Source organism: Chanodichthys erythropterus, chromosome 3, assembly GCF_024489055.1.
Source record: "Chanodichthys erythropterus isolate Z2021 chromosome 3, ASM2448905v1, whole genome shotgun sequence".
In the NCBI taxonomy this organism is placed as follows: domain Eukaryota; kingdom Metazoa; phylum Chordata; class Actinopteri; order Cypriniformes; family Xenocyprididae; genus Chanodichthys; species Chanodichthys erythropterus.
Window position 1 is genome coordinate 32,233,286 of NC_090223.1, and position 19,478 is coordinate 32,252,763.

At 36.1% G+C, this 19,478-nt stretch overlaps 1 protein-coding gene across 5 annotated transcripts; it reads left to right on the plus strand.

Moving 5' to 3' along the window:
- Window positions 1-171: 171 nt before the first annotated feature.
- Window positions 172-19,433, plus strand: rhot1a (ras homolog family member T1a). 5 transcript variants are annotated; one of them, XR_010894609.1, is made up of 21 exons: window positions 172-514; window positions 1,701-1,759; window positions 1,871-1,952; window positions 2,399-2,442; window positions 2,530-2,583; window positions 2,730-2,782; window positions 3,394-3,502; window positions 5,064-5,165; window positions 5,321-5,419; window positions 5,605-5,713; window positions 6,165-6,285; window positions 6,468-6,552; window positions 6,935-7,080; window positions 7,191-7,291; window positions 7,378-7,508; window positions 7,593-7,676; window positions 7,764-7,886; window positions 10,623-10,825; window positions 11,893-12,015; window positions 16,576-16,652; window positions 18,293-18,427. XR_010894609.1 is itself a non-coding variant. In XM_067381848.1 (21 exons), the coding sequence occupies exons 1-21, from the start codon at window positions 478-480 to the stop codon at window positions 18,408-18,410; spliced, it is 2,130 nt and encodes a 709-aa protein (XP_067237949.1). In that variant the 5' UTR covers window positions 172-477; the 3' UTR covers window positions 18,411-19,433. The 5 variants fall into 5 exon arrangements, 4 of the variants coding, with proteins under 4 accessions (XP_067237949.1, XP_067237950.1, XP_067237951.1 ...); XM_067381848.1 differs by having other exon boundaries at window positions 16,506-16,652; window positions 18,293-19,433; XM_067381849.1 differs by lacking the exon at window positions 16,576-16,652 and having other exon boundaries at window positions 18,293-19,433.
- Window positions 19,434-19,478: the final 45 nt, after the last annotated feature.

Sequence of the window (19,478 nt, forward strand, 5' to 3'; positions counted from 1 at the left end):
AATATTTTTAGCTTGGCCAATATCGAAGGTTGTTTTTCTTTCAGCTGGGGAAAGGTGACACGCTTTTCCTCTCCAGTCCTACCGGAGGCGGTATAACATTATAACTGCGAATGGTAATTCAGAAAATGTCAGCGCAAGGAGATTCGCGTTTGTCTGTAGCTGCGTTCCGTAGTTACCGGTTATTGGAGGTCAGCCGCCTCTGGCGTGAGCTTGAAATGTGAACCCAGAAATGTCATGAAGTGAATCTGAAGAAAGCAAGCAGTGCCTTCATATCCGCGGAAACGCTTTATCTCAGTGGCATGAATGTCCTCTGTGTGTTAAACTGGAGCGAACGTAAGTTTCACACAGACTGAGACAGAAGTCGGTCCGTCCGTGTTGCCCTACAGAGGCCTGCGCTGTTACATATAGCAGCAGGATCAATGGTCTGCGACAAAGGGCTTGCTCGTTTTTTATTTTGATCACGTTAAAGTTGCAACGATGAGAAAGGACGTGAGGATATTACTGGTCGGAGAACGTAAGTGAATTGATTCAATGTTTTCCTGCTTTATTATGTAACTTAAGTGTCAATTGGCTGCAGTTGCTGAAATCACTCGCATATCTTTAATTAGTCAAAACGCGCTGCTGTTTATTATTATTATTATTTGCAGAATAAATTCTTCCTATTCTATAATTTATTATTTTTTACAAACATTTTATTTAGCCAGATATGGGACAATAAATTGACAAGTGACACAATGACACCCATAAATAAAAGCTCTGTACAATGTTTTTAAATGTTGTCTAAATTGTTACTGTCATCCAACACGTTATGTTAATCTACATGGATGTGTAAAATAACTGAAATAATTGAATTTTTTTAATGATCATAATTGACCAGATCAGCAAACCCTAACACACATGATGACTCTCCCATCAATAATGTTTTGTTGTGGATTTTACTTAGTTTCACCTTGTTCACCTAGTTATTTATAGCAATTTTAGGAGCAACTCTTATGGGCCTCTAGACTTCAGGAGCTGCCAAAGTTTAGATGGGTCAGCCAAAATAGTACGTGTCCATGTAAACGTAGTGCTGCTCAAACATTAAGCTTCAGAGTTCAGACATCTTCATTCGTAGTTGATTTTTTGACATTTTGACAAGTGTTAATATTCAGATACACTTTGAGAACATAACATACTGATCACAGTGTTGGTGCATTTGTATTTTTTGGAAATATCAGAACCTGGTTATAGTTTATAGTTAAAGCCTATAGTTAAAGCAATAAAAAATTGTCACTTGAAATAAAATAAATGTTAACCAAGAATACGTAAACTTCAACTAAAATGAAAATGGAAAAAAGTTAATAAAAATGTAAAAGTATCTCAATGATGCTAAAATAACACTAATCAGGCTTTTTGTTTTTCAACATTAAGATTTTAGGATGCATTTTGCATAAATGTTTATAAAAATGTTTCTCCTTTAATCACCTTGTTGTTTGCTAGTTCATTTGAAAGGTGTGACATGAATTTTTGAAAGTAGTCTTGCAATATGAGACTATAGAATAAAAGCTGCATGATTGATAATGAAATATTGAAATGGAACATTTCAGCTTTAATATTATGTCAACTGCCCCTGTATATGGGAAGGCATGTTTTTGGAAATCATTCAGTGCTATGAATAGATCTGGAACGCAGCAGTGACTTTTGAATTCTTTTCTTCACAGCCAAAGTGGGGAAGACCTCCCTGATCATGTCACTCGTCAGTGAGGAATTCCCTGATGAGGTACTCATTAAACTAACTCATACAGTCAAAGGGACTTAATACTTTATACTTGCCTAAATGCATTGCATTAGTGTTGTGTTTTTTAGACTTGTATTGTGCATCTCATTGAAGGTTCCTCTCAGAGCGGAAGAGATCACTATTCCTGCTGATGTCACACCTGAGAGAGTTCCTACTCATATAGTGGACTACTCAGGTAATGATGCATGATCACTTATCTCTCTAATATGAGCAGAGATTGACATCAACACCTGCAAACCCCACCAAATGTGGGTGGATTTCAGCAGTGGCGTGTAACAACCATTTTGGCGGGTTACATTTTATTAGTGCTGTCAATACATTTTTTTAATCACATTTTTGTTGTTAATAACGGTTAATTGCCCACTTATTGCCAAATTAAGCATACGCCATTTATCTTGTTAAACATTCATTTTGAGTGGCTAGTAACTTTAGAAAATCTCTAACAACATTAGCAACACAGTGGCTGGTGTGCAAAAAAGTTAATGTCAAGCCCTAATGATGATATTCATATAGCCTGCATCACTGTTCTTATGTAAATACCAAAATGCAACCTTCTACTGACAAGCTTAATCCTCTGATCTTTTATTCTTTGCATTCATATTTTATTTTTTGATTCCACAGAAGCAGAACAGTCAGATGAGCAGCTTTACCAAGAGATATCAAAGGTGGGGCTGGTTTTAGTCTTTAAATACACAATTTATTTTAATTGTATTGTTTTATTCAACTCCCTTGCGTTTTCCCTCTCGGCACAGGCTAATGTTATATGCATCGTATATTCAGTAAACAACAAGAAATCGATCGAAAAGGTAAGTCTTGTTTCCTTGCATGTTAAACACATTTTTTTTTTTTCCTTTCTGTAGTTACCAAGTCAAATACATTTCTTGCTTTTTAACTTCTGATAGTTTTTTTCTGAAAGATTCTGTTGTTTCTCATCATATTGGCTTCCCTGTAGGTGACAAGTCATTGGATTCCCCTCATCAATGAAAGAACGGATAAGGACAGCAGGTGAGTGTCTTTCTGCAACGTTCTTGGAGGCCTCGGGTCTCTTAAATGTGCTTTGGTCAATTCATATGCTTTTAAAAAGAATAGTCTGTTCTCTGTGCTACAGAAAGATGTGCCTTAATGATTGTATATCATAATAAAATGTAATGCAATATAATTTAACATAATATAACAGTATAATATAATGAATAATCAGTATTGAGATGTCATGTTCAGTAAAAATGAGATGCATTGCATTTTGAATAATTATATTTGTTTAATATAATTATGCAAATATTAGATAAGCGTCTGCTAAATAAATGCTTGTAAATAATTATTTGACAGGCTGTTATTGTCAGTACAGCAAATATCATTAAACAATAACAATGTTTCCATGCACGCACTCTTTTATATGTTTTTATTTATTTTTATTTTTTTTAATTAATTTAATGACTTATTTACTTAATTCTCCCCATGAAGATAGTCCTGCTGCTGAATATTGGCAATAAAAAATATAATAATAATCCATGTACTCCCTATGAAACACTTGGAATTCTGTTTGATTCCACAAGTATTTGATTCAAGTATTGTGTCTGAAGATGTAAAATGTTTTTAATCAGCTTTTCTTGTCACAGAGTACCATTAATCCTGGTGGGGAATAAATCTGACCTAGTGGAGCACAGCAGCATGGAGACCATCCTGCCCATCATGAACCAGTACTCTGAGATTGAGACCTGTGTGGAGGTAAGAGATGCTTTCAGTCTGAAATATATGTGCTTCTGGTCTGAATGTATGAGATGACGTGCTGAACATGCCTCTTCAGTCTCTGAGAGACTGAGTGTGTGCAGAGGGGCACTTGTGCCATGGAGGAAAGTGACATCACCCTTTGGGTCTTGTGTCTGTCACTCATTCCTGCTTTACTAGAGGCATTGGTTTCAGTCTGAAAGGAGAGACGGAGCTCTCTCACTGAGTCCAGTGAATGCAAATCAAATCAGTCCAGTACTACAGGGTGTCTATTGTTTGATCTTAAAACAAACAAAGCCATTGTTCCTCCCACTTTAAAATATGTTAAGTAAATTTCAAATGCACTGTGCAAGTATATGACTGTACATCAGTAATGATTATTTGGTAAAACTTTACAATAAGGTTCCATTTTTAACACTGAACAGTCATATTTGTATTAACTAACATTAAAAAGGTTGATAAATACTGTAAGACATGCTCATGAATATTTGATAGATTCTTGGGTAGAAAAGGTTAAAGGTTAGTTCACCCCAAAATGAAATTTCTGTCATTAATTACTCACCCTCATGTCGTTCCACACCCGTAAGACCTTCGTTCATCTTCAGAACACAAATTAAGACATTTTTGATGAAATCCGAGGATTTCTGATCCACACATAGGCAGCAACGCCATTGCACATTTTGAGGTCCAGAAAAGTAGTAAAAACAGGGTTAAAATAGTCAACGTGACTACAGTAGTTTAACCTTAATGTTATGAAGTGACGTGAATATTTTTTGTGTGAAAAAAAACTAAACAAAAATAACGACTTTATTCAACAATTTGAACCGTTGTCATATGTAGTGAACTCCTGCAGGCTTCCTTGTTTATGTCCAAACGGTGGCTCAGTATTGGCCGAAGCTGAACACCTGAGCAGCACGACACATGGTTGTGATGCTAACGCAGGAGCTGGCCAATAAAATGAGTTGGCCTTGGGACATAAACATGGAAGCCTGCACTGATTTCACTATGTCAACTGCGTATGGCAACAGTTCAAACTGTTGAATAAAGTTGCTATTTTTGTTTTCTCATCACTTCATAACATTAAGGTTGAACCACTGCAGTCACGTCAACTATTTTAACATTTCTGGACCTCAAAAGGTGCAATGCTGCCTGTTGCTTCAGAAACCCTCAGATTTCATCAAAAATATCTTTTAATTTGTGTTCTGAAGATGAACGAAGGTCTTGCGGATTTGGAACGACATGAGGGTGAGTAATTAATGACAGAAACTTTATTTTTTGGGAGAACTAACCCTTTAAAGACGCCTGTCTTATAAAGAGAACTATTAATAAGTGTTGATATATTAAAATTGTTAATATATTAGTAGTAGAGTAAAAGAAGAAAAGAAATATAGAAATAAAAATAGCTTATATATATATATATAATATAATATAATATAATATAATATAATATAATATAATATAATATAATATAATATAATATAATATAATATAATATATGCTGAAGACATACAGCAGGAGAGCACATCATGGTTTAATATACATTTAATTATTACTTTCTTAGTGTTCAGCCAAAAACCTGAAGAACATCTCAGAGTTGTTCTACTACGCTCAGAAGGCTGTTCTGCACCCAACAGGACCTTTGTACTCTCCAGAAGAGAAAGAGGTAAGAGATTTAGCGCCTCAAAATACTTCTGTTGGACCTGGTAATCTGGCCCCTTTGTGTTACAAAGGAGCACATGAGCAGGTTGGATACCTACATCAAAAATTCAAAAGATCTGTTATATTTTGTAGTAATGAGCTTCTTTTTTTATTCTCCAGATGAAGCCATCTTGCATCAAAGCACTTACTCGCATTTTCAAAATATCAGACCTTGACAACGATGGCATTCTGAACGATAATGAGCTTAATTTCTTCCAGGTGAGAGCAGTTTTCTTCAGCACTTAGTGCTCAAATTGCTGTGGCATTTTTATACTTCACCAGACAGTTGACAGGAGAGGTTGTTTACGCACACAGCTGCACCAACTGCACCTTAATGAGAGTGAAAGAAAGTGCTCAGATTTTCTCAAGCAACATTGTTGATGATTGGTGGTCCTGCCTTGCAGAGAACTTGTTTTAACATACCCCTGGCACCTCAAGCCCTGGAGGACGTGAAGAATGTTGTGCGGAAAAATATGTCAGACGGGGTGAAAGACAACGGCCTCACACTGAAGGGTGAGCTGAGTAGAAAGGCAAATGCCACCGGCTTTTTATTTGCCACCCCATTGATGATATGTTTAAAATAAATAAAATATTAAAATAAAATAATGCTGTAAGAATAGAATATTATTGTTAATTTATATAATTATTATATATTGTATATTTATATAGATAATTAATATACATTTTTATTATATATTTTAAGTGCATGAAAAATTGACAATGAAAACAAGTCTTATATATACTTTACCTATTATATATTAAACAATTATTTATATACTTAGTGTAATTATGTCTATTTTTTTTAGTTTAAAAAATAATAATTTATAATTATGAATAATAGTATATGTAATTATAGCATATCATAATTGATAATCAACAAAAATATAAATGTTATATGAAATTTTTGTCATTCCTTCATCCATTAGGTTCTGTTTGTGTCTGATGTGTGTTCTCTGTTTTATAGGTTTCCTGTTCCTTCATACACTCTTCATTCAGAGGGGAAGGCACGAGACCACATGGACCGTGCTCAGGAGGTTTGGTTATGATGATGATCTGGAGCTGACACAAGAATATCTGTTTCCACTGTGAGTCCCACCCCAAATCCAGAACTTCAACTTTAAATGAATCATGTCACATTATGTAGTTCATAATCTCTGGTTGATCACATTTTTTTGCAGCTCTGTTGCACTGCTCTGTTTTTGTAAATAAAATGAGAAATGTTTTCTTACCCGGTCAGTTGAATTACTAACATAAGTTGTTTTTCTAGGTTAAAAATACCCCCAGACTGTACCACAGAGCTGAACCACAACGCCTACCTCTTCCTCCAGAGCGTCTTTGACAAGCACGACAAGGTGAGCACGCAAAATGCCATTGAATTCTCCAAACAGCTGTATTTGATAAGGGCAGCTATGTAACTGGAGTTTGAATAAAGATGATCGAACCTGTTGTATGATTAACGGCCTGGCCATTTGTTTAATTGCGTAATACAAAGGTGTATTTTACAGCACTGCCTGAAAGAATGACATGTTAGGGGCATTTTACACACATTTTTGCATTTTAAACGTTGGCATAAGACAGTGAAAATTTAGTGAGACATGATGCTAAAGTTAAAGATGCACATATGGTGCATATGTTATGTAGAAAAACAATAAAAAATGTTGATGAACACTTAAGGATGACATATTGAATAAATCTTTTTTTTTTTTTTCCTCAACCTAAATGTTTGTGTGTCAGGATCGAGACTGTGCTCTGTCTCCAGATGAGCTGAAGGATTTGTTCAAGGTCTTTCCCTACATGCCCTGGGGTCCTGATGTCAACAACACAGTCTGCACCAATGAGCAGGGCTGGATCACTTACCAAGGCTACCTTTCCCAGTGGACGTGAGTGCCGTCCTCATCCCAAAGTACTTGAAGATGGAAACAATGAACCCTTTGATTTTTGCTGAAGACATTCATTCAAATATTGAACACATGATTTATCTCCATCTCAGGCTAACAACATACCTAGATGTGCAGCGATGTTTGGAGTACCTGGGTTATCTTGGTTACTCTATTATCCAAGAACAGGAGTCTCAGGCTGCCGCTATAACAGGTACGTGTGTTTTAGCATGTAACAGCATTCGTTCATTTATCAGTAAGGCTGATTTATAAACCGTTAATGTTACCTTCCTTGTGCAGTCACCAGAAATAAGCGCATTGATCTGCAGAAGAAACAGACCCAGCGCAGTGTTTTCCGCTGCAATGTTCTAGGAGCCCGTGGCAGCGGTAAAAGTGGATTTCTGCAGGGTTTCCTGGGCAGAAACCTTGTGGTGAGTAGAAATGCCCCCACAGGAGAATATAGCATTTAGACTTTGACTGATTTTGACTTTCTCCATCTTCATATTCATATTCAGCGTCAGAAGAAGATAAGGGAAGACCACAAGTCTTACTATGCCATTAGCACCACTTATGTTTATGGACAAGAGAAATATCTGCTCGTAAGTCAAAGTTCTTTTCCCTTTTACACTAATGTATTGTCATCTTCATGTCTGGCCAGAACTCATTAATGGTTCTTTCTCTCTCAGCTGCACGAGGTGCTGCCGGACTTTGAGTTCCTGTCTGAGGCTGATCTGGCTTGTGATGTTGTTTGCCTGGTGTATGACATCAGCAACCCATGCTCCTTTGAGTACTGCGCTAAAGTCTACAAGGTCAGCATATTTTTAAAATGTTTACTGGCAATTTTTTTTTGTATCTGTTCAGTAACATTAGAAATATGTATTGAATTAGAGTCAAATTAAATTTAAAGTTTATGTAGCATATACTCTCGACTACTTGTCCTGGTTATGCGACATGTACTTCATTGAAATTCACTTTGGTATGAAAAGTACATTAATGTAATTCTCATTTACACTACCATTCAAAGATTTGGGTTCATTAAGTTTTTTTGCTCACCAAGGCTGCATTTATTTGATCAACATACAGTAAAAGCAGCAATATTGTGAAATATTATTACAATTTAAAATGATGGTTTTCTATTTTAATATATTTTAAAATGTAAATGTGTCTTTCCTGTGTTGGCAAAGCTGCATTTTCAGCATCATTACTCCAGTCTTCAGTGTCACATGATCCTTCAGAAATCATTCTAATATGATGATTTGATGCTCAAAAAACATTTATTATAGGGCTGCCCCCTAAAAAGCCGACCAAAATTGTATTAGTCTGTTAGTCACAGAAAAAAAAACCTTGTGGCGAAGTCACGCAGTCCATGAGGGACAGATCGTTAACGGCAGGTCCTTTTGGTAATTACAGCATGTCGGGCAGGAAATCACCTATCATGTTCGCTTGTCATCCATCGCCCTCAAATATGGCTTATCATTTGAAACATGTAAGTGGGTAACAACTTTACATGGCTGCTCACTCTAACATTAACCTAGATAAATGTGTGCTATTATTAGGCGCATGTCCAAATGTTTGTGCAGAGTGTGAAAGCTTAAGTATTTGAATCACTGCATGACATGGAGGCGTCGACACAATCACTTGCATTTTTTCTGAACAGTGGAAACAACTTAAAATACTCCATAATTTTTGGTCATAAATCAGATTATTACATTATTCAAAACTATAAAGGGTCTACTTTTGTGTAAACTCACAATAACAAGAAATTGTTATGCCTCTGTAAAATAACGAAAACAAACAATATGCGCTTTCTGCCTTCTTGGTCTCCCTGAACTGGAGCGCGTCACAAAAATGAACCGAAACTCAGCGTATAGGCTACTTGCCTCACAGATATGAGAAATATTACTATAGAACGCTTGAAATGCCCACTTTTTAAATGAACCAGTTCAAATCGAAAAGAAATATTATTTGCTTATGTAATCTGTATGAAATGCAATCCTCTCTATAGGCGCATTCACTATACTCTGGAGATGGCGAGGCAGCATTGTCATCTTCACAGCTGCCATTGACTCAGAAAACATTTTTTGTTTTTTCCCCGGAACATTCATAATCACCACTTTTGCTGGTGCTTTGTGGAAAGCTTTATGCATGCATTTGAGCGAGGAATAGGCTATATTACGCCTATATTAAACACTCATTATGGTTTAGCATTCTCTTCAGTATATATTTAAGTAATTAAATTAATATAAATGTGCAATTAGTCTTCTAATAGCTTAAATGAATGACTTATAGTCAACTAGAAAAATCTTTAGTCAGGGCTAATTTCTTATTGATATCATTGTAAAAATGGCTAACCCTAACATTTAAAATCAGCATTTATTTGAAAATTGAAATCTTTAACAATATAAATGTCTTTACTGTCACTTTCGGTCAGTTAAATGTCCTTGTTGAATAAAAGTATTAATTAAAAAAACAAAAAAACAATTGTACTGATCACAAACTTACGGAAGAGGATTAGGGCCAAGCAATAATAAAAAAATAAAACCAACTCGAGATTAAAGTTGTTAAATTTCGAGAATAAACTCATTAAATTACGAGAAAAAAGTCGAGATAAAATGTTGAGAATAAAGTCATTAAATTCCGAGAAAAAACACGTTAAATTTCGAGAAAAAAGTCGAGATAAAATGTTAAGAATAAAGTCATTAAATTCCGAGAAAAAACACGTTAAATTACGAGAAAAAAGTCGAGATAAAATGTTGAGAATAAAGTCATTAAATTCCTAGAAAAAACACGTTAAATTTCGAGAAAAAAGTCGAGATAAAATGTTAAGAATAAAGTCATTAAATTATGAGAAAAAGTCATTAAATTACGAGAACAAATTCGTTAAATTACGAATTTGTTCTCATAATTTAACAACTTTTTTTCTCGTAATTTAATGACTTTTTTCTCATAATTTAATGACTTTATTCTCAACATTTTATCTCAACTTTTTTCTGGAAATTTAACGACATTTTTCTCATAATTTAACGAATTTGTTCCCGTAATTTAACGACTTTTTTCTCGAAATTTAACAACTTTAATCTCGATGTTTTTTTTGTTTTGTTTTTTTTTTTATATTGCTTGGCCCTAATCCTCTTCCGTACAAACTTTTGAATGGTAATGTATGGATTTAGGATAACAACTTATATATTATTTTAGTGTCTTATTTTGGATCCAAAAAAAGTTTAGTAAGCAAAAACTGCCCATTGACTCTCCAATAATACCCTTGTTTCTCCAAGTTGTGATGTTGAAACCTTTTTATTTTGCTTGTTTGTCAATTTTGTTTAAGTTAAAGATGGATGGGCAGGGTCAACAATCTATTGGTCGTTTTCCACTAGAATGACATCTGTGTGTACTCATGTAGCTTCTTTCCTACTGCTCAGGATGAGATTTTGGGAAAAAATGTGGTTTTGCTTGTGCTTTAAGCTGAATAAAAACACAGAAGTAACTCCAAATATATGTTATATTGGTTAAGGATTTATTTTTAACACCATGATGTCTTTTCACAGAAACACTATATGGACAGCAAGACACCCTGTGTGATTATTGCTGCCAAGTCAGACCTGCACGAAGCACGTCAATACTACAGCCTGTCTCCGTTGGATTTCTGCCGGAAACACAAGCTTCACCCGCCACAGCTGTTCACCTGCAACACAGACGAAGCACCCAGCAAAGACATCTACACCAAACTCACCACCATGGCTATGTATCCGTGAGTATATACTGTTGCCCCCTCTTTAACCTGACCAATCTGCCCTACTGTCTGCTACACCTGTTAGATTGTGAATGGCTCCTCTGGCTCTCCTTGTTCGCCTCTTTTGTGTTTGTCTGTCTAGTTATTATCTCATTGTGCTTTTAAAGCTGTTAGATAAGTGTCATATTAGCAGCATCTTGGAAAGCTGATGCTTCTGTGGTGAGGTTTCGGAGACATTCAAGTATCATTTGTTCCAGGGTCTTTTACTGTAGTGCATAATATCAGGTAAAAAGGTTCTCTAGTATCTGGTGGTGATGGTAGTTATGTTCTTTCCTAAGGCTGTGTACAAGAACTTTGTTTTAAATAACTGATTTTAAACAACACAAACAAAATAATTTTTTTATGATAGAGGCTGTGTGTGTGAAAGCGTCTACTGCTCATGGTCCAGTTTATACAGTATAGAGTACTTAGTTTTTGGTAATCGATTCTTAGGAAAGAACTGTAGAAATGACATTCAAAGTATTCATTTAATCCGTTTATTTTTTAATTTTCTTTAAAAATAAAAGAAATATAAACTCCAGGTTTTGCTTTTTTTTTTTTTTTTTTGGTAGGGCTGCACAGTTTGGACAAAAAATCTCTTCATGCGTGTAAATGAAAGTGGTGTGCTTCGCTTTGAAACAGGCTGCAATTTAACTATGCATATTTGCACTGCATATGCAATTTGATAATCGCATTGTCATATCACAATTTCGGTTTTATTTCTCTTAATCGTGCAGCCCTATTCAAGCTTTTTGCTTGAGCTTGTTTTGCGAAGTTGTATAAATCTTTCCTTTTATACGTATGAATTATGATGTTTCAAGCCTCTTTCTTTTCCTGTTTTTTCCTTCCGCGTAATGTCAATAGATAAGTTTTTCCCACAATTCTCTTCTCCCACCAATTGAACAGTTTCTTTTTTTTCCATTTACTACATGTAACTGTCCTTACCTCCCTGCACTACTTCATGTCCAAGCCCAAGTGGAGGATCCGGCTCTCTTTGATCTTCGTCACGTGATACTGATTCTTCCTGTCTGTGTGTGTTTCTGCAGCCACGCCAAGTTACGCTGCATGTGCAGCTGCAACAGGTGTACCTTTTGCATCTGTCACAACCTCCTGAACTCTGAGCTGGTGCGCTCGGTAAAGGCCAAACTCTACAGCACAGTTCTGAACAGGTCTCTGAGTACAGCTCTATATACCCCCACTTTCCCTCTTCGCAGGGCGATCTCTAACCTTGGCTTCTTAACACATCTTCACTTGCTGTTGGTTTGACAGGTTTACGTTGCATATCCACAGAGGGATGTTGGGAAATTTTATGGCTTTGTTAAAATGAAGAAGGCTGTGTTGTTTTAAAGTTTTAGTCACTGAATTTATCATAACTAAAGTAGACCGGCCAGAATAACTTAATTCATCAAGGCCCAAACATATGTTGATGTAGCAACTACAACTGATTAACATTTGAATCTTGCATTTGCTATCAGTGATGCATATATATTGCACTCTTTTCTGCTTCAGCCTGTGATCCATCTTACCAACCATATCTTAACCCTGTTTGCAAAGTGCTGGCTGAATCCTGCTTGTATGCTTGACCTTTAGACTAATGTAAAGTAAAACTAGAGATGGTAATCATTTTTAAAAAAATACAAAATTGTTTATTTTTTTTAAATTAAGACATTGTTTATTTAGCAAAGACACATTGAATTGATCAAAAGGGACCGTAACGTAAAAAAAAATTCCCTTTGAACTTCTACAAATTTAAGCAGCATGACTTTTTTTCAACACTGATAACAAGAAATATTTCTTAAACATCAAATCATCATATTAGATTGATTTCTAAAGGATCATGTGACACTGAAGACTGGAGTAATGATGCTGAAAATTCAGCTTTGACATCTCAGGAATAAATTACATTTTAAAATATATTATAATGGAAAACAGTCATTTTAAATGATAGCTAATATTTCACATTATTACTGTTTTTACCTTATTTTTGATCAAATAAATGCAGCATGCATGGGTAAGTATGAGAGACTTATTTCAAAAATTTACCGATCCCAAAGAATCATTAAATTCCTTATGATTTCCATTTCTAGTTTAAATGTTCAGAGTCTTGCAGCCTTGTTTCCTGTTTATATCTGCAAATGGATACGGTTGTTCTCAAAATAGGCCATAAACATTAAAAACATGTTCATAAAGGCATCCTTTGGATTTTGGACTGAATAATTTTCATTTGTCCTCATATTGTGATGATGCTTATAGGGTTAGTTCAACCAAAAATGAAAATTTTAAAGCTTGCCATAATTTTCTTTAATTACTCACCGTCATGTCGTTTCAAACCTGTAAGACCTTTGTTCATCTTCGGCGCACAAAGATATTTTTGATGAAATCTAAGAGCTTTCTGTTCCTTCATAGGCAGCTACACAACTGTCGCTTCAAAGTTCATAAAGAAATCATAAAAGTAATAGAATTGAGTGGTTTAGTTGATCGCTTTATATGATGAACAGATTTAATTTAGGTTTTTATTCATATGTAAACACTGATCAACGCACACATCCGTTGTGATAAACGGAAGCTCAAGCATGTTTGCTTGCCACGTGAGAACCAATGAGGTTCATTCTCGTGTGTTACACAGCTCATTTGAGCTTCCGCAAGAGGTATGGAGCTCTGGAGGGACAGAAATCTCTCAGATTTATTCAAAAAAATCTTCATTTGTGTTCCGAAGATGACCGAAAATCTTACAGGTTTGGAACGACATGAGGGTGAGTAATTGATGAAAGAATTTTTTTCATTTTTGGGTGAACTGACCCTAATAACCCTTTTCTCTAGTCAGTTGAGGTGGATATGCAAGCAGTAAATCTGCACTAATTCACTTATCCTTGATCCAGGGACAAATGTGGCCGCAAGGTTCATATTTTCATTTTTGGTTGCATTTCTTCCTGAGCTTTTGTTCATACTGAGCAGTTACTGTAGATCTTCTAATCTTTCTTACTGCCTATAAAATGTAACACCAGGTGAAATGCATGGGTGTGAGTTGTATTATTTCCTTTTTCAAGTAGTAACAAATAAGTGATCATTAATGTCTAAAGTTAGAGCAAAACTAAAACAGTTTTATTTTATATAATTTTCTTTAAAGCATGTGCCTTTCTTACACCTCTATGGTTTTTAATCTCATGCCGCACGAAATTCATCTGGTTAAAACTTCTTTAAAATCAAACTTCTTTAAAATCCTTTTGTCTGTTGAATTTAATCTTATGAATTTGTTTTGTTCTGTCCCTCCATAGGTGTTCCTTTTCATTTGTTTGGCTGGCCCTTTTCCTCTTTATTTTGCATCTCTTAACATGTTAGCCGTCCCTAATGGGACGTCTGTCCCTCTTTCTAACCATGTCATGTTTCTGAGCTCTAGTTAAAGCTTCCTCAAGGACTAACTGTTCATATGCAGTGAATTGAAAACTAAGATGACTTAGTTTGTGTTGCATTGTGTCTGTATTAGAATGGCTAACATGTCTAACCTGTTGCTGCTAATATAGTGTTTCATCTAAAACAAGCTTCTCTTGCCATTTATTGTTTGGTGCTTTGACGGATAGTATTTTTTAAAATATATATACATTGTTGTTCTTGTCTGTCGTTTAGTTAGTGTTTTATAGCCAGTCTTTTATTTAAGATGTGTATGGACTTTATATTCAGGTTGATTGGTTGTCACTCAGTAGATAGCAGAATTAAATTTTATAGAAAGACTTGATTAAAAAAAAACACACACACACACACACACACACACACACACACACACACACACACACACACACACACACACACACACACACAGACACAGACACAGACACAGACACAGGGGTTGGACAATGGAACTGAAACACTGGTTAATACAGTGTTGGTGGTTTCACGCCTATATATGCGCGGTCTGGTGGCCAATCTTCACTGATTTTACATTCCATCAGTAAGATCAGAGTGTGAAGGTTGAATTATCAGCAATAGCACTGCTGTACATAAAATATTGCAATCCACACAACATAATGGGAGACATATCAAGAATTAAAAAGAGGACAAATTGTTGGTGTGTCTCGCTGGCTCATCTGTGACCAGGACAGCAAGTCTTTGTGTTGTATAGAGACTCGAGCTATGGTGTTCAGGGTAATGTCGGCTTAACACCACATTGGGTGACCCACATGAGACAGGAGTAACTGTTGATGCAAAGGGATGTCCAGGTATTAACCCAGATTGTATCCAGACAACATAAAACCACAGCCGCCCAACTCACTGCAGAATTAAATGCACCCCTCGACTCTCCTGTTTCCACCAAAACTATTCATAGACTCAGGAGTCAATATTCATGGTTGGGCTGCTATATATGATCACTCGTGCCAGTGCCAAAATGTTGGTTTCCATAGTGCCAACAGTGCAAATCTTGGGCTGTGGACAATGTGAACCATGTATTGTTCTCTGATGAGTCCATGTTCACTGTCTTTCTCACATCCGTGGAAGTTACAGTCTGGAGAAGCCCCAAAGAGGCTCAACGCCCAACTTTTGCTGCCCTGAATGAAGTACAGAAAAGAATCAGTGATGGTTTTAACTGGAATATCATTTTGGAGGAGCAAGTCAGAAAACATTTTCCTTCACCAGTATCACATGACCTGTGACCTGGCCACTGTTCTGCTGGAAGAGGAATGGCTCAAAATCCCTCTGGCCACTGTGAAGGACCTGTATCTCTCATTCCCAAGATGAACTGATGCTGTATTAGGTGCAAAAGGAGGCCCTACGCCATACTGATAAATTATCGTGATATAAAACCAGGTTTATCAGTTTCATTGTCCTATCCCTGTGTGTATGTGTTTATATGTATATTTACACAAAATGTATAATAATTAAGGCCACATCCACACGATGCCAGAGCTTTCCCTATCCGATCCTCTTTTTTTCCCCCCTTGTCTCAAGAAATATCTGCGTACACACGAAACCACTGAAACGGACTCAAAACGATGTAGTATATATACCAGACCAGGATAATTCTGCCACAGAAATACACTAAAAATGGAGAATAAGACTTGGAGCATGTGCATAAACCTTGCGCACTGTATACAAACTTTAGTAAAGCTTGGTAATAAAGCCTTACTTTATTAAAGCTAATAGGCTAGGTAGCTTCTGCAGCACGAACACAAGCATCTAGTCCACTGCTGTTGTTATTGTTGCTGTTATGTGACGTAGTGATGTCTGACTAGAGTCGAGATCGTTTTACAAAATATACAGATAGGCTGTACACATGAAAACGCATAGTCGTTTTCAGATTTATCCACTCCCAAAATGCCGTATTTGCCTGGACAAAACGCAGACACGATACAAAATTTTTACGTATACAGCTAAACGCGTATCCGTGTGGACGGGCTCTAAATTTATAAAAAATTACATTTACAGTGTCATACATTGGCAAGCTTTAAAAACACACAAACTTTAGTTAATTTTGTTAAAATGGACAGAAGCATTCAGAATTCACAATATGTTTTTAGTGACAAAGCTGCTGTTTCTCAGTAATAACTACAGAGGTGTGTAAGAGTGTTGTATGTTTACAGCATGCGGTGAGCAGTGGGGTATGTTGGGGTGGTCCTTTCGGGTGTGCGGTTGTTGATCTGCCATGCTGTGTGCATGTGTGTATAAGGTTGAGATCTTTTATACAAGATGTGGGCACGTTTCTGTTGGCTGACGAGGAGTCCGGCCTCACCCATCAGGTTCATGCAGTCAGCTTTGTAGAGGACTCTGTCTACATGGAGTCGTCTGTCGACCCGTTTGTGCCGGTTTGTAACAGGTAAAGACCCCTTTCTTGGGGTACAAGTTGCCACAATGGGATTTTAAATGGGATTTTAAGTTCAAAGAAGGAATCTTCTTGACCGGTTTACAGTGAGGTGGTTAAATAAAATTCACTTCTTCTTCACTTTTATTTATTTATTGTTTTTCACCACATCTTTAAGGTATCTGCAGGTGCCTGGATTGAATTTTGCAAATTACTCTCTGTATTGCTTTGTTAATGCAATATCACCTTTGTTGCTTTAATGGGCTTTTTTCCTTTCAGCTACATAATATTTTTCATAGGTTTCACACAAATAAACATTGTTCTGATAAGCCTTTAAAGTTTAGTGTCTTAATCTGGACTTTGGATAGGTAGTGTTGAGCTGTTTAAACCTTCTGAATGTGTGTTGGGAGTTTAATCTCACAAGAAGTAGTGTTTCTCTCTGTCACCCTGTCTTTACCATCTGAGCAGTGTGCTTCAAACATTTGGCTTTTCCCCCTGAAAATATTAGCTGTCTATCTCATGCTTTCTTCTGCTTTCCCATGCTGCCTTTTTTTCCTGTTTCAGCAGCTCCTCTTTTGTATATTAATGGATGTCCAAAAAGCAAAACAAAATGCATTTTTATTAAAGGGTTAGTTTAACCAAAAATGAAATTTCTCTCACCCTCATGTCGTTCCACACCCGTAAGACCTTCGTTCATCTTCAGAACACAAATTAAGATATTTTTGATAAAATCCGATGGCTCAGTGAGGCCTTCATTGCCAGCAAGATAATTAACACTTTTAGATGTGACCATGTGACTACAGTGGTTCAACCTTAATGTTATGAAGTGACGAGAATACTTTTTTTGCGCCCAAAAAACAAAATAATGACTTTATTCAAGAATATCTAGTGATGGGCGATTTCAAAACACTGCTTCATGAAGCTTCGAAGCTTTACAAATCTTTTGTTTTGAATCAGTGGTTCGGAGCGTGAAAGTCACATGATTTCAGTAAACGAGGCTTTGTTACGTCATAAGTGTTTCGCAATTTCAATAGTTCATGTGACTTTGGCAGTTTAAAAAAATTGCTCCAAAATTAGAATTGATTCGAAACAAAAGATTCGTAAAGCTTCAAAGCTTCATGAGTGTTTTGAAATCACCCATCACTAGATATTGTTGAATAAAGTCGTTATTTTTTTTTTTTGGCGTACAAAAAGTATTCTCGTCACTTCATAACATTAAGGTTGAACCACTGTAGTCACATGAACTGTTTTAAATACGTCTTTAGTACTTTTCTGGGCATCTGAAAGTGAAAGTGTCGGATTTTATCAAAAATATCTTAATTTGTGTTCTGAAGATGAACGAAGGTGTGGAACGACATGAGGGTGAGTAATTAATGACATTTTCATTTTTGGGTGAACTAATCTTTTAAAGTATAAATCTTACAATACGCTTAAATACCTATAAATAGAATAATGAAAAATACCTAATATGATCCAATAATTGTCTATCATAGTGAATTTTAATGAACCTGTCTCGCATTCCACTCTCTCTCTCAAAAAAAAGTTTTATTCAGACATTTTGTTATGTCGTCATATCTCACAAACCGTATGAATAGCCCCATGAAGTATGTCATATTAACAATCCTGTTGTTTCTCTTACTTTTGCTCTTTTACAGCCACATGACCCAAGCTGACCTGAAAAACTCTACTTTTTGGCTGAGAGCGAGTGTCGGTGCCACCGTGTTTGCAGTTCTTGGCTTTGCCATGTACAAAGCTCTCCTCAAGCAGCGGTGATCAGTGCATCCGGCATGTTACAGCAACCCAGGCCCTCTAAAAAAAAACAAAAAAAACTACAAAACCGATGATCCCTCATTCCATCCTTATTTCATTTAGGACAGAAGATTCCTAGAAATAGTTGTATCGTTAAAACTGCCTTTCCCAAACCAAGTGTTATAGGAACTCACCTCATCAGCCCTGTTCTGGAACAGGACATCTACAGTATGGCAGGAGCTGTAATCGCGTCCTCTGCTGATCCGACATGAGGTTTTTATTGATACACACTGATGTTTTCCTCAGGTCAGAATGATTGGTGCCACCTATATTGAAAAGAGACAGCAGAGCGTCAGGATTTACTGATAGGTGACTGAAAGCTATGTTTATATGTGTATATATCTTACTGGACATTATAAGATTGTCTCTAGCTAGTGAACAAACCATATTTGAACTGTATCACATAGGGATACACTCGTGCTTGAGGGAGAAGCACTGAAACAAAGCCATTTCTCACATGTAAAGGTCATTTTGCTCTTAGCACTTCACAGCTGTGTTTATTAATTTATTTGCCTTATCTCTGTTGTTTTGGGCATTGCTTGAAGCATGCATAGAACAAGAGATTCTTTTATGCAATATTTGGTTTTTATTTTGATAAGTTATGTCTTTTTTTCTTTTCCATGCTACCCATTGCCTTCATAAACATTATGCACAGGAAACCCCTTTTTTTTTCTTTTTCTGTAATATGGCATAACTGTTTGTTCCAAACCAGATTAAATAAGACCTTTTTAATACATTACAAGGACAGTATGAAATTCTTCCCAACTAACAATCATGTAGAGACAGTCATTTTGTTCGTCTAATGTTTTAGCTCTTATGAATATGTAACTTTCAATGCAATTTTCTCTGTTCAAAACCATGGATTGTTGCACTTGTGGGTTTTCAAACATTTACAATAAATAATGGTGTGAATAAATCTGTCTGTTGTGTTTGCTTCAGACACAATGCCTATTTGAATGTTACCTCAGGCTATTTTTTTTTTTTTTATATATATATATATATGCTCAAATAATTGTCTCCCTCCCCCCACCC